Source organism: Brachyistius frenatus, unplaced genomic scaffold, assembly GCF_029030835.1.
Source record: "Brachyistius frenatus isolate BFR_SWC_R1_liver_20210118 unplaced genomic scaffold, ASM2903083v1 Contig_517, whole genome shotgun sequence".
Lineage (NCBI taxonomy): Eukaryota > Metazoa > Chordata > Actinopteri > Embiotocidae > Brachyistius > Brachyistius frenatus.
This window is the reverse complement of record NW_027211116.1, coordinates 64050-86556: the sequence shown is the minus strand read 5'-3', so window position 1 is coordinate 86556 and position 22507 is coordinate 64050. Positions and strand designations below refer to the sequence as shown.

Genomic DNA, 22507 nt, shown 5'->3' with positions numbered 1-22507 from the left:
TCATTGAAATCAGGTGCAAATCTGTATTTAAATGAGGGTTTGTGTGTTAAAGAGATTCTAGCAATGGAAAACAGAGCGACCGCAAAAGGAAATATGATCCCACTGAAATTAAGAAATATAAATATAACAAGAACAAAACGCTTTATAGGAGATTATCAGCAAGAAACTAAATACTGAGGGAAAAACTAAAAGGTGAAAAAAAGGCTTGATAATAAAACGTGGGTAAATAAAAGAGGATGTGGATGAGATCCTCTAACAGACACTGATCAGCAGGTCCAGATCTTTCTGTGATGAGCAGCTGATGTTTCATTGAGTTCCTGGAGGTCTCGTGAACCTGATGAAGCTACCTGTGAATTCTGCAGGACTCATTCAGGATGTGACAGCTCACCTGAATAACAGGACTGGAGGGAGATCCAAGCAGAGATACGCTGGAACCACCCAGAGGCAGCAAAATGCTGAGTCGGAAGAAGTTCTGATTTTGCTGGTATTTCGTGGCTCCTCCTTGTTGTTGGCTGTCAATCATCTTTCAGCTCATTATGTCAATATGTCGGAATAATTTATGGCTCTGACATGTCAAATGTTTAACGGGTGTAAAACTTCGTTCTCTACATATTCTGTAGTTTCCTGTGTCTCCTTCACAATAAGAGCAGCCGTCTCTCCTGATGTTCATCTGATTAAAGCCTTCAGTCGTACTAAAATACACAACAATCACTTCTCCTGTTTCTATTTCCAGGTTTAGTAAATATCGTTGCAGGTGATAAATGGTTCTATTTGCATGTTTCCTCCCAGTATTTTACACCTTCAGAAATGTCCAATATTACATATGATGCAGGAAAACACAGAACGGACAACGTGTGTTAAACTGCACATTTGGAAGATAAAATCCTCGCTGCACGTCGTCGGTAGATCTGATGGACATTTGTTTGTAGATGGTTTGAAGTTTGCACCTATTTTACACACAAACCTTCAGTAAATCAGACCCTTGATGTGCTTGTAAGGAAACACTGCCAGACTGAAATAGAGGTCTTCCTCACCGGGCACCAGCTTTAGCTGAGTGGTATCTCTATGACGTCCTCCTCAATGATCTCCCCCTGTGGGACGGGGAGGTGGTCCGGAGGGCTCCTCTTGCAGCTCAGTCCTGTGAAAGGACTGCACCAGGACAGGGAGAACGAGCCTCCAAACGCCATCTGCATGGCCTCCCAACACGGTACCTTCCCCCACTTCCCTGTCTCCCCCTTGAGGCGTTCAATTCCCTGGAGAGTACAGAAGAGAGAAGCGCTGAGGTGGAGGGAGTGGAGACAGAAAAGCACTGCATATTATCATGTACATGCACTACCAATGACAATTACATCCAAGTTGATGATGGTTCTACATGTGGCGACAACACATCATGGTTTAGCTTTCCGGGCTAGTCTCTCCGATCTAAAACACATCCAGACAGAAGAAAGTCTTCAGATGTAAATTCAAGGATAGGTTTGGATTTTCATGTTTTTTTTCTGTGTTGAGTGAGTTAGTGTAATCTGTAATAAGTCCTCCTGTTCATAATGGCAAGGAAGCGGTACCTCCCTGGTCTGCCTACACTGGAACAAGTAAAGGATCAACTCTACTGTGACGCCTGCAGCTCTAGCGTGTGATGATGAGCCCCAAACATAAAGTCTGGAAGTCTCATTAGTTTTACAGGTCTTTGTCCATAAACCAAAGAAGGCCTACTGGACACATCGTGATCTAGAAAATGTTTGGACTGACTGACTGACACACCAACACTGCAATCCCCAGAGCAACACTGCTAGCACGGCTAGTCATAATGTTCTCTGAAGGGGATAGAAGGCTTCAGCACTCCGTAGCCAAAAGAAGTCACTGAAATTATGTGTCCCTTTATTGCAGGCGTTTTCTCTACATCTTGTGTCAAAGTCTCGTTTCCCATTTTAATGCCGCTTGTTAATCCCAACAGAGCAGCAACTACAATTTGAAGCTGAAACCGATGTAGGAGCGTGACGTCCACTCTAGATGCTGTCATTGAAAAAGCATCAATTTCTCTCCAGAAATACTTGTCAATAACTTCTTTCCAAATAATCTTCATGGTCTCAACAGCAACATTCAGGCGCTGGTGGTCCTTTTGGTGCTTATTGGCCTGTTAATATGATCTGAAGCCTTCTAGAAGACATGTCTGCCTTTGATGGACAACTGGAGCTTGGATTAGTTTGGGTTTCGTCAATCAACAGAACTAACCAACTATTTTGAGGGTTACTCATTTGAAATTCAAAAATGAGAAAAAAACTTCAGAAGTGGATGTGTGATGACTTGTTTAAATTCAGAACCAGTAGAGCAGCTTAGATCTATGCAATCAATGATCAATGCATGCTCACTGGACACTTCTCTAAAACTAGTGAGCCATACTGAGCACTCTTCAGTTTGATACCAATGCTCACAGTAAACTAGACTTTCTGTTGTTAAACAAATGGTGAACATATAGATTATATTGCCTTTGGACAGTTAGCCCGGTTCCAGTCTTCAAACGAAGCTAAGCAGTTGTAGCTTCATCTTCAACACAGACATGAGAGCATGAACCTAAAATTAGCCTCAGCTTAACTTGAAAACGCATTTTGGCACAAAGGCCGTGGATTTCACTGGAGTCTGTTACGAGGTGTCGCTTCACCGCCGGTACGACAGAAGAAGCTACAGCAAACATGAACTCTGTCCTGTTGTCCTGAAATAGTTTTATCCTTCCAAGCAGATGTGCAGGACGTTTGCATACAAACAGCCATTAGACTGAAGCCAAACGCTTTCACAGTGCTGATTAAATCCTTCATCACCAGATGAATCTCTTTATTTCACAGTCTGGAGAGTTTTTAAACGTGACGTCTGGTGAGACATCCCCCCGCTAGCTGGATGAAGGCTTACTGGGCCGACTCTACAGGCAGCATGTACACCAGACACTCAACTCCCTTTTAGTACCATGCTAACTTAAAGGGGCATCAAATATTTTCAATTGTCTTCTGGACTTTCTGAATAGTTTGAGACCAAATGGTTTAAATTCTGATGGTGAACTGAGTCATTTTGTGGTGGTTGGGACGCTGAAAGGACTGTTTTACAAGTACAACTGTAATGATGGAGGAGACAATGACATAAGCACATGTCAACAGTGTTTTTGGAATTACTATAATTGGCAGATGGGGTGATGAAAGTTCTGCACTGCAGGTTTAAACACTTTTATATCAATTTCAATTAATTTGTTCTCAAAGAAACTTGCCCAGGATTTAATAACGCTGTCCAAAATGGCTCACATGCACTTGAAAAATAAAAGATTGGCACATGCTTTATGTTACATACAGAACTCACTCATTCATTCAAAATGTTTGGTTGAATTAGAAAGAAAACAAGTAGAAGCACACTTTGACCGTGTGATTGAAACCTGCATGCTTGTGAAGCTCGATGAGACAGCTAATAGGACCTGGTTCGCAAGCTTACCTCTGTCAAGAATAAAAAGCTGTCTGCTTCAGAACGATTTTGGCAAAGTGAATAATCAACCAAAGCAAAATGCATGAGTGTGGAGAGGACACTGCATGGGAGAGAGGCAGGTTACATAGTACAGTGGGAGGAGAATGGAGACAGGACAGAGGTCAGATGCAGGGTGTGAAAGTCATGAGAGCAGACAGCTGTGTGCAGGGAAAGTAGAAACTCTTTCTGGAACATTATTGAAGAATCAACACATCTGGGCAGAGAAGGTCTTTGACAGTCCCCTAAAAAAAAATTATGCACCCAAAAAAGCAAGCAAACACAGTCTTTGCACTGCAGCTGAGAAGTATTTATTCTCTGTGCATGTGCTGAGATCTTGTCTGAATATTTAGTAAGAATTAGAAATTTCTGTAAAAAACAAATCAGCTCCACCAGCGAGACTTGGCACGATCATACCAGCAGTGTTCCACATACATGACTAAACTAGCCTTCACCTGTACCATGCATTCAGAAATAAAGAATACATACAATATCATATAAAGAAAGAAGAGCAGAATAAAATGCACACTTTGGAACAGAGTAGTTCACACAGAAAAAAAGAAAATCTAAAATAATAAATACAAAGTGCGATTTAGCCTTATTTTAGTACTCATACAGATGTGAATGGTGAAAGTTAATACTTTGTTAAATGCTTTGAAGTAGTCTGGAGTAGTAAAGACACACAGTCCTTTTTAGACAGAGCTTCCCTTTAGCTCCACACAGGATTTAATCAATTTCCTGCAGCAAAGGCAATATTTAAATCTGAGCCAGTGTTTCATATCAAAGCTTTCCTCCAAAAAATGGTGTAATGGAGCCGTTTTATTGGGTTTGGCACACAACACCATGCGAGCATCGACCACCGGAGCTGCATCACTGCACACGCCGACAGGGACTAAAGCTTGTGTTAAGTAAATAAACAAACATATGTTACAATGTGGTTGTTGACAGTCGGTCCACAACATCCGAACATGGTTTGTTGTCGACAGACAGGTTAAGGTTGACATTGGTACTGACTGAAAGCACTTTATTTCCTTGAATGATCAGCTGGCATTTGGACTGTGGATCAGATTCTGTTTGTTGCAACAAACATAAACCTGCTGGCTTGTTTTGGCCAAAAATAAAATGCAACTGTGCCGTCCATGTAAAGCATGTATCAGAGGAATCAGGGACAACATGTAGAATTAAAGTCACTTCCAATACAGGATTAAACTGAGGTGAGACTTTTTTGGTCTTTTGTGTGGTTTCATGAGAGAGATACTCAAATACTGGCTGCTTGTAATTTGCAGAGCTGCTGGATTCTCAGGGGTCACTGAAGAAAAACCTTCAAAGAAATACTGTGGGTTTTTAAGTAAGATACACAGCATCAATATGTTGGCCAGTACTGAGCAGATCAGGTGTTATAATGTCAATATCATTATATCTCATCAGTATTTCTGCTATCAGTTTGTCAGAGTGGGCTGTTAACTACCAGTAATCCCTCCCTCGTGTCCTCTTACACAATGATCCCAAAGAGGTCCAGCAGTCTGGTGTGCAGGGTTGAACTGAACAGAGCCCTGCTATTAAATTGGGAATTGGTATCAGCAGACACCCTGAGTGGAGAATCAAATGTTGGTATCAGGAATGACAAAGTGGTATCAGGGCCTTGCCAATTATGAGGATGAAGCAAACAATCCTGAATCACTTAATAACTGAATCTGGTGTATTTAAAATATTTTCACCACCATAAAAGACCAAAAACCTATGGGATTGAATTTGTGTCATAATATCTGAACAAAATCTCCCCAGAATCAAACAAAAATAAACAAATTGCAAGTAAATAAAATTAAATTGGAAACAAAATGATGAGCTCAAAGGAAGCACTTATGATAAAAAAAAAAATATGCGTGAGTGCTACATTTGATCACCACATTCGCACCTTCCTCTCCATATCTTGCACTTGAACATTGACCTGAAATGAAGAAATTGAACTAAAATTTTAAAACTCAACAGTGAAACTGGAGAACGTGACAGGAGGTCAACAAAATCTTGATCAATAATATAAAGGTAAGAATATTGTAATCAAATGTTGTTTTGCCTTTGAGCTCAATCAGTGCTTTCAATTTATTTTCATTTCGATTTAATTTGATGTTCACATGCCACAGATGTAATCCCATAAAAAGAACGTCATGATGGTAAAGTGTTGATGTGCTGTACTGGGCATCATTTAAAAGGGTCGGCCTGCAGATGGATCTGTTCAAAGAGTCCATTCTCGTGAGGACCCATTTAAAAGGTTTCCTTTGTCCACGCCTGGAACACATGACTTCTGTCAAAAGGAAGATTTCAAAGGTCAGTTCACCCAAGTTCCAAAAACACATTTTCCACTATTTCTTAGTGGCCTCTCCTCCATTTCTGTTGTCAGTATATCAGCGGTAGGATAGTGTTTAATCGAAATTCTTCACCATTTGGAAAACTCAACAGATACTTGAGTTTGAAAGGTGAAGTGTTTCCCTGGATTTAAGACAGATGTGATCTGTTCCTAGAGAGCTGCTGGGCTGATTTTATTAATACCTGCCCTGCTCAGTGATTTTCTTCCACCCAAGACTTGTATTTCTTTCCTCATTATTTCCCCAAGAATTAGGCGATACTTCAACTGTTTGTTTTTTACTTACTTAATAAATATTTTGTTCTTTGAGGATATTAGCTGGCAAAAGAAAACCGCTCAATCAAACTGTGTACATGGCCTGACAGCAACGGGAATACATGATCAAATATGTTTTGTTTTTTTATTTAGCTGAACTGACCCTTCAGGGAAAAGCAAGAGGAAACAGAAGAAGAAAAGAGAAGGCTTCTGATACAATACAAAGAGAAAGTCGATCAGAAAAAACAGATTCATCACTGTTGGAAAACAGGACTCAAACTGAAAATATTTCTTTTTCTCTGCAACTCAACTCACTCAAGGCAACACAAAAGGAAACGTATAGCGCACGTCGTCGGCAACACAAAAAAGCACATGAAAAGCTGTCCACGGCGATTATGGGATATACAGTGTAAAATGCTTTGAGCAGCAGGAGCAAACAGACGGTGCTGGCCTTCCCACTTTGGTTCTGACCCGGCACCTCGCTCCCTGCGCTGAGCCTTCACACCACATACTGGTATGTCTCAGCCTTCCCGTGGTCGGGGGTGGAGAAGGGGCTAAACCACAAAAAGGAGAAAGGGTGTCCGAATACCGCCCTCATGTTCATCCACTTAGTTTTTTTAGCCCATCTTCTCTCTTCCTTTTTCAACTGCTCTATGCCCTGAAAACGAGAGACAACCAAACTTCAGTTGGTGTGCTTTTGTGATCCCGTGAGTAATCACAGACCAAATGAAATATACCCATTTATTTAACTCCCAAAGTATGAAAACAGATCTTCAGGGCCAGTGTATTAGGTTTGGACAATGCAGCTGTCAGTCCTCAGCATGATAAATACGTCTCTCTATGATCACAGTGACATTTGTTCCATATCTCTGACCGAGAGTTGCAGACAAAAAGAAGTTCAAAGCAGGAAAAGGAGTTTTGTTTGGTGAGCTTTGATTCACCGGCACACCAATACAGGAGGAAGCCTTATTTTAGTACAACACCAAACTTCCTAGGATAGTGATTCCTTCTTCTACTGATACATGGACTCATTTGCCTTTACTATAAAAAATACATACATTCCTCTTCTTTAGGCAGCAGCAAAAAGTGAAACTACTGCTGTTTCCCGAGCAGGCTGCTTTAAGCCCAAACGAAGACATTTTTACTGCTGATTTCAGAAGTTTTCGCAGTTTTTCCTGCAACTGATTAGTGGCCTCTTCAGCTGACCTGTCTGAAAATGTATTATATGCATCTGATACCTGACCATATAATGATGGAAAGGAGTACTATTCACCCTGCCTAATAGACACCATCTGTATTACATGGTAACCCAGATATGCTTTAAAAGGTATGTAAACGTCACAGAAACAAAAAATGTATAACTAAGTTTTTCCTTTTTGGCAGTCACTCTGCGTCTTCAGAGAAAGACTTGCTGCAGATGAAGAGATGTCACTGAGGGTTATCAGTTTGAATCAGCTAGAAGGCTAAAGATGTTCATGTTAAAAAACACTATGGGTGGCAGCAGCAGGGAGACAGTTTGAAGAGCAGAGGGAATTAGTGAGAGAAGAGCAGAAAGGATTGCAGGTCACTAAATGGGTCACTTACGGTCTCGTCGGTACAGATGGAGTGGACTTGGGTGCCGAACATCACAGAGGTGAAGATGAGGAAGAGGAGGCCCTCAAAGCACAGGAGTATAAGGAGGATGACTGTTGCTGGAGGAGAGAAAGAACTGCACTCTGGGGGATGGAGGAACACGGAGGCGGAGGAGTGAAAGGGTAAAGAAGAGGTTCCTGTGAGGAACTACTACAGTCTTATCAAAGAAACTACTGCGCTCTACTGTGGCTTGGTTGCACTCTACAGCCAGGGAGGAAGAAGTCGACAGGGATGTGCAACTATCAATCTGTGGAAACCTAGTGTGTGTTTGGGATCAACAAGTTTAGGCTGGACGAGAGGGAGGAAATCATGTGGCTATGGGTGAATGTCCTGTCCCGATCCATGACATGAGAACACAGTAGCTCGTCATGAAGGATGCTCATGGATGTTAATACAGTTAGCTCATTAATTACACTGGGCAACAAAAAAAATGTTGTGGCACAAACTAAAATTCTTGGACCTTCTTGTTACATGACGCTGTTTCACTTAAAATATGTACAAATGTACTTCTAAAATGTATGTGTATAATTTTGGCCTCAGGAACATCCATCTCCAGCCACAGTCTGTCAACACTTGTCTTGTACAGTGAACCCTCGTTTTTCGTGGGGGTTACGTTCCAAAAAGAAACCGTGATAGGCGAAATCCGTGAAGTAGTAACCTTTATTTTACAATTGAAATAGATAGAACTGGACATTAAATATATCTACGTTACATATAGTCGTAATGTGATTTCAATGCACGATGCAAATCCGTGAAGCAGCGAGACCATGAAAGGTGAACCGCGTTATAGCGAGGGTTCACTGTACTGATTTTCAACGGGAGTTACTGGAACAAAAAACTATAGCTGATAGAGAAATCCTGAAAACATTTGAATTCAGCGTGCAAAAATGTAGAAGAACCAGGTATATATAAATGGGACAAAGTCTTTGTAAACCAAGTGATTTGTGTAAATGTCTGACATCAATTTAAACTTGTTAGCTCAATGTTATTAAGCTCCAGCAGGAAAAGAAAAGCCCTGGTAATGCTGTGGAATCAGCCTCTATATGAGTACTGAGGTTAGGACATGGAAAAAAAAACATCATTTTAATGTCGGACTCAAAATAAGAACAGTGAGTCAAACAGCTGATTCTACCAGTCTTCAACCACAGTGTGAACCCATTTTCTAAAGACACGTTCTCATTATGAATTGAGAGCAGTATTTAAGACCCTAGTTGTCTTTTTTCAGTAATCTGTCAATCAATGTGAGTTCTGTAGACGGCTCTAATGCTCCCTTTAACTCCCTCTGACGTCTGATTGATGTTGAAAATATATAATGTGGTACACTGCAGCTCTGATTTAAATTCACACAAAGCAGAAAAGCCTCGACAGGTTTTCTATGCCAATTATAAAACGGTGGCACGTCTCAGTCTGCTGAGAGCCTTTTACTGCGGCTGCTCTTCTCCACTCACTTGCTTGCTTTTGGTACCAGGTACTTTTCTGGATTTTTAAATGACAACAGCCATGACATTACTTCAAGATGACACACACTCGCTGAGTACATCATTGGCAACCGGACCCCTGCACAGGTGACGTCATTGAGGGTCGCTGTTGATCTAGTAGTCCAGTGACTTCTAACAAATGGTGGATGCTGTAGTAGCTTGGCGAATTAACAATGGCTGGTTTGTGCAGATGTCCCGTGTCGTGCACACAGTGATGCAGTGATTGTGAAAATTTTCTCTGACCAATCAGTGGTCAACAGTTCTTTCACCTGTTATGATCGGATCAGCTCACTTGGAGCCTGGAGTCGACGGTGGTGATACCAAAAACAGTACCAGGTACTAGCCACCTCTTTTATCCAATGGAAAACCAAAACAGTGAGTAGAGTGGAGCGGATCCGGTAGCAGCAGGAGTAAAGGAGCTTATACTAACCAGGTCATATAAAATACAGCATGAAACAAGAGCAACGTTAGAGTCTAGCAGGAATGTGAACCTTTCATTCATACCGGTACAAACTGTATTTTGGACTTACAAGCAAATGCCACAGAATTCCAGTGCATGAGCAGAGTGGTATTCCTACAGTCTTTCTACAATAATTGACACAACAAATTACAGGCCAAATTCAACAATGAATTAATTCCACTATCTAAGTATCGCCTTTGTAGTCAAGGCCTGAAAGCACTTATGCCAACTGTCTAAAAGAGCTCAAACTAATCCAACAGTCCTGCAATAATTCCTTCTTCTACAAAGCGTCTGATGTTCAGTTGTTGAAACAGTTGGTAGAGATGTTGACTCAACTGTACTCACATTATTTTGGGTGGTGGAGTCTGTGCTACTGTTGAATTCTATTGCATTATACTGGTTTCTATTATTTAGTCCACCTTCTTTATTGGGGTTGGCTACGTACCAGAACACAATCATAGTGAATTAAGTGAAGGAAATCAAAGGGGATAATATTACACACTGTGTACACACAATATATAAATACATATTTAAAATCAATTCTAAAATATTGTTTTATTTTACAGATATAAAAGTTTCACTAACATTTTAAAACAAGATTTAGGGCATAATTGCAGGTTAGTTCTTTTTACAAGTGAATGGAGAGTTGGAGAGAAAAAACACTCACTTGTCCAATCATCTTCAAAGCAGTAGAGGAAATGGAAGACCACCATCGCCAGAGCGTGGAGAGAGATGAGTGCAATGTACATCTAAGTTTAAAGAAACAAGACCAGAATCAGGAACAATATGATACTCGCTGAGAAATGATGCTACATTCCAATAGGAAAAACTCCCGCTTCCCCACAGAGGCTACGTGTACTACCCGACCACCAAGTTAAATAAATCTAAATTCCACACAAGCAGGACAATTAAATGTGGACTAATAAATATTAGATAGCTCGTCTAAATGTCTTTACTTTTTGTAGCTCTGTTGAGCCTTGTATTCATTTAACTCCTAGTAGGAATGATTTTATGAGCTTCTTTACAAATAATATTGTAACTATTAGCTTCACAGATGTATCATCAAGCACAGCAGCTTTGAAACACCTGTAAGACTTCTCTGAGAACCAACATCAGCAGCTGCTGTTCATGTACTGTTTTACTGAGGTCATCTGCTATTCTGCTGTCTGAAATTGATACCATAAAAAGTTTGTGGGCGATTAGTTTATTCCATGTACTAATATATCAATTGAGAGTTATTAGTCAGCTCTGTTGCAATTCAGTTTAAATAACAGTCCTGCAATAGTACAGGCTTACTTGTGGTTCCTAGAGTTGAGTTTCCAAAAGTAGAATGGCAGGTGGGGCTTATAGATATGCGAGAATATCACTGCCATAAGTCAAGAGCATGATCTCTCTGTCAGGATTCCTATTTTCCTCTGTTTCCTCTGTTTTACCCCCGATCACCTCTTCTCCTGTGTCCCCTCAGTCCCGTCTGCTTGTTCTGTGTCCTCCTCTTCTCACCTCCCGTGGCCACACCCCTCACCAGTCCCAGCAGCTGCAGCCACTCACCCCAGATCACCACCTGCAGGTGTGCTGCATCTCCATGATCACCTCCCCGGACTATATGTACCCTGCCCCTGCACTCCTCTGGTTGTTGGTACATTAGTACTACTACTACTAGCAACAGCTAGATGACGGCGAGTTACTGCGAGTGTGAGTTGTGCACCGCAAGGACTTTTTCTTTCCCACTGAGTTGTTGTAAACATTTCTATAATATTAAGGTTAAGAGGACCTTATTGTATAAAGTGCCCTGGCATGATTTATGTCGTGATTTGGTGCAGTATCTAAAATTGAATTGAATATGTAATTTACTGTTAACTAAGGATGAGTTGCACAGTGTCGAACAAAAGAATCTGTGACCGTAAACTTCTTGGTTAGCCTCCACTCATTACAAGAGACCCACCGTAACGGTGAACTTACTGTGAAAAGCACAAAGTACTTTTGGTTGTTCTCCCCAACACAGTTGTTGACCCAAGGACAGTGGTGGTCCATCTTCCGTATGCAGCGTTTACAGACACTGGAAATGAAGAGTGGAAAACAAATTAATTCACAAGCAGCCTCTAATCAGTAATGGTGTCATTTGGACTTCTTTGTGTTTGTAATGTCACAAACAAACACTCATCATATATTTGCCCCTCCACACAGCTCACTGTCCAACTTTCTATGTAGAACAAACAGAGGAATGACTCCATGGTGGAACTAGCAAGCTAATAGATTGAACCATGTGGTTGGACTATGCATGTGTCAATCAGAAAAGACCCAGTTAGAGAGGGTAATTATATGAACACGTCTTAAAAATTAAGACACAAAGCAGCTTGATAGTGGAGCTCCAGACAAAATCTTAAGAGATTTAAAATGATAGAGATATTTTTGGGACTTAGACAGAAAAAAATATATTCAAATAAAACAATGGAAATGTTTAAATATGTGAAATTAAAACAAAAAAAGAATTCAAATACAGTGGAAATTGTATCAGTCCTTCAAGGAAATGTGTCAACGAAAAAAAGGGATGATATCTATAGTGGTAATGGTGGTGGTAATGATGGTTGTCATGATGATGATGATGTGGTAATGATGGTTGTCATGATGGTGGTGGTAATGATGGTGGTAATTACGGTGTTGGTGATGACGGTTGTAATGATGATGGTGGTGGTAATGATAATGGTGGAAATGATGGTGGTAATTACGGTGTTGGTGATGACGGTTGTAATGATGATGGTGGTAATGATGGTGATGGTGGTAATGATGGTGGTAATTACGGTGTTGGTGATGACGGTTGTAATGATGATGGTGGTAATGATGGTGATGGTGGTAATGATGGTGGTAATTACGGTGTTGGTGATGACGGTTGTAATGATGATGGTGGTAATGATGGTGATGGTAATGATGATGGTGGTAATGATGCTGGTGGTGGAAATGATGATGGTGGTAATGATGATGGCAATGATGGTGGTAATGAAGGTGCTGGTAATGATGGTGGTGGTAATGATGATGATGGTAATGATGATGGTGGTGGTAATTATGGTGGTCGTAATGATGGTGGTGATAATGATAGTGGTTGTAATTACGGTGGTCGTAATGATGGTGGTAATGCTAATTCTAATTCTAGGTGAGTAGATAGGACCCTTAAGGAGTCACAGCAAGAATCTTTTTGACGATTACTTTTCTGTGTCTAAATATATCTATATACACTGACTGGACACTTTATTAGGTACACCTGTTCAACTGCTCGTTAACGCAAATATTTAATCAGCCAATCACATGGCAGCAACTCAAATCATTGAGGCATGTAGACACGGTGAAGACGACCTGCTGAAGTTCAAACCGGGCATCAGAACGGGGAGGAAAGGTGATTTCAGTACCTTTGAACGTGGCAGGTTGTTGGAGCCAGATGGGCTGGTCTGCGTATTCACAAACTGATGATCAACAGGGATTTTCACCCACAACATCTCTAGCTTTACAGAGAACGGTCCCAAAAAGAGAAAATATCCAGTGAGCCGCAGTTCTCTGGGCGAAGATGCCTCATTGATGTCAGAGGATGTCAGCCAGACTGGTTGGAGATGATAGAAAGGAAACAGTAACTCCAATAAGTACTTGTTCCAAGCGAGGTATGCAGGAGATCTGAACAACACGTGGAAGCTTGAAGCAGATGGGCTGCAGCAGCAGAAGACCACCGGGTCCTCCTGTCAGCTAACAACAGCAAACTGAGGCTACGATTCACACCGGCTCATTGGACAATAGAAGATTGGAAAATGTGGCCTGGTATAATGAGTCTGGATTTCTGCTGCGACATTCAGATGGTCGGTCAGAATTTGGCGTCAACAACATGAAAGCTTGGATCTATCCTGCCTTGTATCAGCGGTCCAGGCTGGTGGTGGTTTAAATGCCACAGCCTACCTGAATATGTTTGCTGACCATGTCCGTCCCTTTATGACCACAGTGGACCATCTTCTGGTGGTTGCTTCCAGCAGGATAACACGCCATGTCACAAATAATAAGAAGAAAGCACCCTTCAGGTCTGGGGACAGGGACGAGCTCAGGAGAGCACAGCGCCACCTGAAGGAGAAGATGAGGGAGTGCAAGGACTCCTACAGGAGGAAGCTGGAGGCCAAACTCCAACAGAACAACATGAGGGAGATTACTGGGTTCAAGGGGAGAGAGAGACAACCAGGGGGAACCTGGAGAGGAACAACCAGGGGGAACCTGGAGAGGTCCAATGAGCTAAACTGTTTCTTCAACAGGTTTAGTTCACCACCCTCATCTGTCTCCTCCACACCTTACACCTCCCAAACACCTCTTCTGTCTCCCCCCTCTGCCCCCCTGGTGAACTGCATAGAGCCCCCAATCTCAAAGGGCTCTTATTCCATCGACACCTTGAACCCCCCCCCCCCCCCCCCCCACACACACACACACCCCTCTCTGTGACGACTGGCCAGGTTAGGAGACAGCTGGAGAGACTCCACCAGCGCAAGGCTGCAGGACCTGACGGCATCAGCCCCGGGGTCATGAAGAGCTGCGCCTTTCAGCTGGCTGAGGTCCTACAACACCTCTTCAACCTGAGCCTGAAGCAGGAGGAGGTCCCGGTGCTGTGGAAGACGTCCTGTCTGGTTCCTGTCCCCAAGAAGACGACTCCATCTGGCCTCAACGACTACCGACCGGTTGCCCTCACATCTCATGTGATGAAGGTGCTGGAGAGGCTGGTCTTGGCCCACCTCAGGCCGCTGGTGAAATCTTCTCTGGACCCTCTACAATTTGCGTACCAGCCTCATGTGGGAGTGGACGATGCCATCATCTACCTGCTGCAACGAGCTCAGTCTCACCTGGATGGAACCGGTGACTCTGTGAGAATCACTTTCTTTGATTTCTCCAGTGCATTCAACACCATCCAACCACTGCTGCTGAGTGAGAAGCTGCGGGTGGTGGGGGTGGATGCGCCCACCGTCTCCTGGATCAATGACTACCTAACAGACAGACCACAGTTTGTCCGTCTGGGCAGTGTGCTGTCTGATACGGTGGTCAGTGGTACTGGAGCTCCTCAGGGAACTGTTCTGTCTCCCTTCCTGTTCACCTTCCTACACCACTGACTTCCAGTACAACTCAGAGTCCTGCCATCTGCAGAAGTTCTCTGATGACTCTGCAGTGGTAGGATGTATAAGGGATGGACGGGAGGATGAGTACAGGGCGGTAGTGGAGGACTTTGTGGAGTAGGCGGGTAGAAATCACCTGCTCCTGAACGTAGCCAAGACCAGAGAGATGGTGGTCGACTTCAGGAGGAAGACGACGGCTCCGCAACCACTGAGAGTTCTGGGAGAGGAGGTGGACATGGTTGAGGAGTACAAATACCTGGGTGTGTCCATCGACAACAGACTGAACTGGAAGACCAACATCAACGCTGTCTACAAGAAGGGGATGAGTCGACTCTTTTTCTTGAGGAAACTTCGATCCTTCAATGTGTGCAGCATGATGCTGGAGATGTTTTACCAGTCTGTTGTGGCCAGTGCTTTGTACTTCACTGTGGTCTGCTGGGGGAGCAGCATTGGAGCCGGTGACACCAACAGACTTAACAAACTGGTTAAGAAGGCCGGCTCCATCATCGGCTACAAACTGGACAGCCTGGAAAAGGTGGTGGAGAGGAGGACGCTGAACAAACTATTATCCATATTGGATAATCCTGTCCACTCCCTCCACCACCTGCTGCAGGGACAGCGGAGCACTTTCTCTAAAAGATTCCTCCAGCTCCGCTGTCACAAGGACAGATACAGGAGATCATTCCTGTCCACTGCAATAAGACTGTACAATAACTCACCTCTGGCAAAATCCATCACAGTACAATAACACTGTTGACTGTGTTTCTTGGTTTGTTTGTATATAATATATATAGATATATACTGTACTGTATATACTGTGCATTTTATATATTTTTTACTGCTATTTGATTCTATTTTATTGCTTTTTCTATTATTCTATTTTATTCTATTCTATTATTTCTATTATTATCTTGTTGCTTCTGTATGCTGCTGTAGCGAAACAATTTCCCCTCGGGGATTAATAAAGTAACTACCTAACCCACGGGGGTGTCAAACTCATTTTAGTTAAGGGGCCACATACTGCCCACTTTGATCTCAAGTGGGCCAGACCAGTAAAATCATAGCATACTAACGCATACATAACGACAATATTTCTCGATGTTTAAATCATTGGTGAAGGTTTTTTGGATGATAAACTCCATTTTAAGGTCTTTCTACAATAAACTAGAAACATAAAAACCAAAAACTCAGACATCAGCCCACTGTTTCTCTGCCTGGGATCTCCTCTACAGATTCCCCAGCAACGAGTGCTTCTTCCGGAGCAGACGTCGCATTTACGCTGTTTTTGAAGCAATTACTGGATAAATTTAAAAAAAACAAAAAAAACGTTTGTACTCATAAACCTCCATATTCTCATAGAAATGCAATTTATGTCTTTCTGTAATTTTCACACTTAGCAAAGTCATCCGGCGGGCCTGGTGGGCCGGATCTGGCCCGCGGGCCGTATGTTTGACACCCCTGACCTAACCTAACGCTCAAATCATCGAAGAATTAAGGCAGTTCTGAAGGCAAAAGGGGGTCCAACCCAGTACTAGCAAGGTGTACCTAATAAAGTGGCCGGTTGAGTGTATGTCTATTTCTGCTCAGCTGCTCCATTATATATGAACAGTTGGTGTGTGCAGTTCAGCTATAATACAACAGTAACTGTGCGCAAGGACATTGTTACTGTAACATCTGTTACAGTTAAGTTGGTGCATTGGAAGTCTTGTGGTTGTTTTTCTAAAGGAGTTCTGTAGTTCTGCTCACTTTAGGACTCACAGGAAGTCAGTAATAAGGAAGTAGGGAAGCATGGCACTGACAGCAGTCATAATTGTTTACGTCCGAGCTAAACCAGTGGCATCTGCATGCATCATACATCTTATGGTGGCATCGTCGGTATGTATTGACTTGTTTGTCCTTATCTACAGCTAAAGAGCATTATTTTGGACTGTATTGGGTTTGTGGTGGAGGTTTGGTGAATTTCTGTTGATGACCACACTGGTTTGAATACATATTAAAAGTTTAATATAATGAATTGTGTTTAAAGTAAAAAAATCACAAGGATAGTTAAAACCTGTAAAACTTTAATTTATGTTAGAGATCGAGTTGATGTGTTGACATTGTGTATCTGTACGTGTGAAAGCAAGCAGAATTTTGATTGTTTTTTTGTATGTTTTAGTTTCACCCTTTAATTTCATTAAACCTGTGGACGAGAAACTACGGTCTTCTGAGTATGGATTTTTGGAAGGCGTTTATCTGGCTGTCAAGTCATATTCAGGATACAGTGGTGTGAAAAAGTGTTTGCCTCCTTCCTGATTTCCAATTTTTTTCCATGTCTGTCACACTTAAATGTTCCAGATCATCAAACAAATTTAAATATTAGTTAAAGATAACACAAGTAAACACAAAATGCCGTTTTTAAATGAAGGTTTTTATTATTAAGGGAGAAAAACAATCCAAACCCACATGGCCCTGTGTGAAAAAGTGTTTGCCCCCTCCTGTTAAAACACAACTTAACTGTGGTTTATCACACCTGAGTACAATTTCTCGAGCCACACCCAGGCCTGATTACTGCCACACCTGTTCTCAATCAAGAAATCACTTCAATAGGACCTGCCTGACAAAGTGAAGTAGACCAAAAGATCCTCAAAAGATAGACATCATGCCGAGATCCAAAGAAATTCAGGAACAAATGAGAAAGAAAGTAATTGAGATCTATCAGTCTGGAAAAGGTTCTAAAGCCATTTCTAAAGCTTTGGGACTCCAGAGAACCACAGTGAGAACCATTATCCACAAATGGAGAAAACATGGAACAGTGGTGAACCTCCCCAGGAGCGGCCGGCCGACCAAAATTACCCCGAGAGAGCAGAGACGACTCATCCAGAGGTCACAAAAGACCCCACGACAACATCCAAAGAACTGCAGGCCTCACTTGCCTCAGTTAAGGTCAGTGTTCATGACTCCACCAGAAGAAAGAGACTCGGCAGAAATGGCTGCATGGCAGAGTTCCAAGACCAAAACCACCGCTGAGCAAAAAGAACATTAAGGCTCGTCTCATTTTTGCCAGAAAACATCTTGATGATCCTCAAGACTTTTGGGAAAATACTCTGTGGACTGACGAGACCAAAGTTGAACTTTTTGGAAGGTGTGTGTCCCGTTACATCTGGCGTAAAAGTAACACCGCATTTCAGAAGAAGAACCTCATACCAACAGTAAAACATGGTGGTGGTAGTGTGATGGTCTGGGGCTGTTTTACTGCTTCAGGACCTGGAAGACTTGCTGTGATAAATGGAACCATGAATTCTACTGTCTACCAAAACATCCTGAAGGAGAACGTCCGGCCGTCTGTTCGTGACCTCAAGCTGAAGCCAACTTGGTTCTGCAGCAGGACAATGATCCAAAACACACCAGCAAGTCCACCTCTGAATGGATGAAGGAAAACAAAATGAAGACTTTGGAGTGGCCTCGTCAAAGTCCTGACCTGAATCCTATTGAGATGCTGTGGCATGACCTTAAAAAGGAGGTTGGTGCTGGAAAACCCTCCAATGTGTCTGAATTACAACAACAACTCTGTAAAGATGAGTCGGCCAACATTCCTCCACAGCTGGAAAAGACTCATTGCAAGTTATCGCAAACGCTTGATTGCAGTTGTTGCTGCTGAGGGTGGTCCAACCAGTTATTAGGTTTAGGGAGAAACACTTTTTCACACAGGGCCATGTGGGTTTGGATTGTTTTTCTCCCTTAATAATAAAAACCTTCATTTAAAAACTGCATTTTGTGTTTACTTGTGTTATCTTTGACTAATATTTAAATTTGTTTGATAATCTGAAACATGTAAGTGCGACAAACATGCAAACAAATAAGAAATCAGGAAGGAGGCAAACACTTTTTCACACCACTGCATATGACGAGGACAGCACAGACATCATTAGTGGAAAGGACATCCTTGACTGAGAAACTTGTCTTTCACAAATGATCAAAAGTCAAAAATTCAGATCACAGTCTGACATCACTGCACCAAAACACAGCATGGGAATGAGTTTGTGAATGCAAAATGCTGCATTGACAATTTCATGTCCTTTTTGCCCTACCTGCAGTGGTGTGCTCGGTCAGGCTTGATACTGCAGCACTTGGGACACTTGTAGACCACCTGCCCTGGTTTCAGTTGAAGGCTTTCTATGTATTCCTTAGTGGCGTTCCCTTTTGGCACTGCCCCCTGGCAGAACAAATGCACAAAGTAGACAACTTCAGTGTAAAGCACAATTCAATAAAATTATATTTATATAGCGCCAAATCACAACACAGGTTATTTCATGGCACTTAACACATTAAAGTCCTTACAGCAGAACTTTACAATATTATACAGAGAAACCAACAATTCCCATATAACCTAGGAGGAAAAAACTATTAATCACCATAATGAAGTGGCCACAGGTTAAATGTACCATCATTTTATTAAAGTTCAACTGCATTAATCAGGACTACAAAAAGTTAAAGATCATAAACGTGTCTACATGGCATTGACAATGAAAGTAATTTGTGAGTACGAATAATCCCACTTACAGGGTCAGTGCACATGGCCCTGAGGTGTGACGCAAGAGCAAGGAAGGCCAGCGTGTTGAACAGAGTCCCGTTCACAATGCTGTACGTCAGGTTCTTGGAGGGCAGCAGCATTACAAACAGCACCACAAACTCAGCATAAAACACGAGCAGCCAGGTGATGATGGCGCACACGATGCCGCAGGCGTCCCTGATGAACCACATGGCCGAGGCGGAAGAGGAAGTGATGACGTCTTTGGAGATAGGGATGCGCTGCTCGGCCTGAAGGCAGTTGGCTCCTGCCACTGCCCCAGTCCCGGCCTGCCCTCGCCCTCGCTCCACATCCCTGCATCTGTGCACTGGACTCTTCATCCTTCATCTAAGCTGAATGTCTGCTGCGGCTGCCACCAGATGACCGGGCTGGACCCACGGTGCCTTCAGGCCTCAGTCTCAGTCACCGCATGCTGCGGGGAGAGGAGAGATGAAGGACAGGGAAAAGTCAAAGGTTTTCTAATTGTGAAAGAATCTCTTTCATGGTTGAATATGTTATGCACATGCTTTGGGACTGCTTCAGTGAAGTCAATTTCATTATGGCAGCGTCATATCATAAACCACAAATGGGCCTTCACAAGGTACATTATGAAACATCCTGTCTTTGGGCCCGTCATTCAGAGAAGATTTGTTGTTCAACTTGTGTGACGATAAATTCATCCTGTTTTCCATTCACACTTTTAGTTTCAAGACAGAATACATTTCAAATCAGAAGTGCATAAGTAAATGTCAGTTGAAGAAGCAACTTGATTAAATCACTTAAAATGTAGAACTTTTATCAGGTCATTTATCAAAGCAAAAATGCCAACGTTTAAGTTCAAACTTTGAGAATCTCAAGATTTGTGAATTTCTTGTTTTGTCGAGGTTCATTTTATATCTTTAGATTATTGGTTTAAGAAAACCAACAATTTTAAGATATTTCCGTGGGCTCTGGGAAATGTCTGCTCACAGAATATAAGAAATATTGAAATAAATATAAAGCTAATTTTCATTGATATGCAAGTAAATTGAATATTTCAGCCATGATCTATTGTTGTCTTGGCCTGGATTGCTCTTTTACATTTCCAATTATTAACATCAAGTGTAGAATGCACAACTTGGTGCAATAAACCCAACAATAAACAATGAACTGTAAACTTTGTATGTGTAATTGCTTAACCTGAAATGAAGTATACCACACGGACATTTGCAAATGACAACGAACTACCTGATCCAGGAAATGCTGACTGAAAGTGAACTTTCCTGTTCTACACTAAGCTGTCACCTTTTAACAGAAAGTATATAAACAGCCCAGCTAATTACGCAATTATTGTCTCTGTTAAAGATTATAGAGTTGACAACACTTTTCAATATTGTGATGATGTCAAAACACTGAAGAGTAAATGGGGCTCAAAGTATGTTGTCTGACATTTGGATGGGAGGAGTCAGGAGTCCTCTGGACACACATCATGTGATGACCAGCAGCTGGTCAGTAGTGTTGGTCTGTCCAAGCTTGGACAGAGGTGGAGAAGACAGCAGAGGTGGAGGACAGAGGTGAGCAGCAGCATGTCTCTGCAGTCTGAATCAGGGATGAGAGGTTCCTGGGACCAGGTCATCATAACGGGGCACTAGCACCTCTTCTAACCCACGTGGCTCCATCCTCGTCTAAGAATTATAAATCACTGGATATCACGTGACACTATAATTAGTGTCAAATCAACATGCCGGTAAGTGGGCGACTGATTCCAGCCTGCCCGTTTCAATGGTTGAAGGAGTGTCAGGTAAACAGCTCTTTGTCCAGGTAAGGCCACAACACAGTGGCTCGTCATGTCAGTTTAAGAGCAAACTGCCTTAATGCCAGCTTTAATGGTTGCTTGTTGGCCGTTATGGTGGCTAATCTAATGAAACGTGGCACAATTCATTAATTTGCTGTCTGTCCGTTTTAGCTAACGCTAGCTGCTTCGCTACCGTGTCAGAGTGAGCATTTACACACCTGTTGGCCTCCTTCTGTCCGCGTCCTTCCTTCAGCTGTGAAGCAGTGGACGTCTGGAACGAATGTCTGCCTTCACCTCCGATGAATTACCATTATATCCCGCTGAAGCTCACCTGAAACATGAGCATCCTCTGGCCGCTGTAGCTGCTGCTGCTGGGTAGCCCCCCTCGCTGCCATGACCCCGCCCCGTTACCAACAACAAGACGTCATGACGCACAGGAAAACAACCAATGGGAACACGTGGAAGGTTTCAAATCTTTTTGCGTCAGAGAATATGTCCGACACACCTATTTCTCTATCTGTGTGTATCTATCTATCTATCTATCTATGTATAAACATCGAACAAGAAGTTCGGAAATTTGTGTTTGGTAGATTATTTCTGTTGTAACAACGCTTCTTGGCAATACATTTTATACCGTTGGAAAGCCTGTTTATTTCCCTTTTAAACGGTGCCCCATTTGTAAGGAACATGCCAATGAGATGAGCAGCACAGCTGAGTATGTGGGTTATGTCTGTTAAAAAATTGCCAAATCTTCTCTGCCTGGCCTGCCATGACTGCCCTTCACTGTCAGGCCCGTTTGCGTTGGTGTCGGCAACACCTGAACATGTGGAGGAACGTTATGTTCAGCGATGAGTCCAGATTCTGCCTACGGAAGTTGGATTGTAGGGTCAAAGTGTGGAGAAGACGGGGAAAATGCTCTGCTGATTGCTGCACCGATAGAGTAACACCTTTTGGTGGAGGCAGTGTGATGATGTGGGACGGCATCTCCATCACTGGAAAAACGAGGCTTGTCTTCATTGGAGGCAATCTCAATGCAGAGAGATATCGAGATGAGATTCTGCAACAAGTGGCAATCCCATTTCTCCACAGTCTGGGACTGAACTCCATCCTCCACGATAACAACGCTCGCCCCCACAGAGCGGGTTTATCAGAGACTACCTCCAGAATTTGGGAGTAGAGAGAATGGAATGGCCTGCCAACAGTCCTGACCTCAACCCAACTGAACACCTGTGGGATCAGCTTCGGCGTTCTGTTCGTGCTCGCGTGACCAACACAACCACGTTGGCTGACTTGGGACAAATCCTGCTTGAGGAGTGGAATGCTGTCTCACAGCAGAGTGACCAGGCTGGTGACCAGCGTGAGGAGGAGGAGGTGCC

The 22507-nt window shown here is 42.7% G+C and overlaps 1 protein-coding gene across 2 annotated transcripts; it reads right to left on the bottom strand.

Moving 5' to 3' along the window:
* Positions 1 to 264: 264 nt before the first annotated feature.
* Positions 265 to 21525, bottom strand: LOC138614531 (palmitoyltransferase ZDHHC3-like). Of its 2 annotated transcripts, none has more exons than XM_069688034.1 (7): positions 21350 to 21525; positions 19351 to 19790; positions 18879 to 19003; positions 11642 to 11738; positions 10350 to 10431; positions 7697 to 7827; positions 265 to 1253 (listed from the first exon to the last, which is right to left on the bottom strand). In XM_069688034.1, the coding sequence occupies exons 2-7, from the start codon at positions 19696 to 19698 to the stop codon at positions 1047 to 1049; spliced, it is 990 nt and encodes a 329-aa protein (XP_069544135.1). In that variant the 5' UTR covers positions 19699 to 19790; positions 21350 to 21525; the 3' UTR covers positions 265 to 1046. The 2 variants fall into 2 exon arrangements, with proteins under 2 accessions (XP_069544135.1, XP_069544136.1); XM_069688035.1 differs by lacking the exon at positions 265 to 1253 and adding an exon at positions 3780 to 6770.
* Between the last annotated feature and the right edge of the window lie 982 nt (positions 21526 to 22507).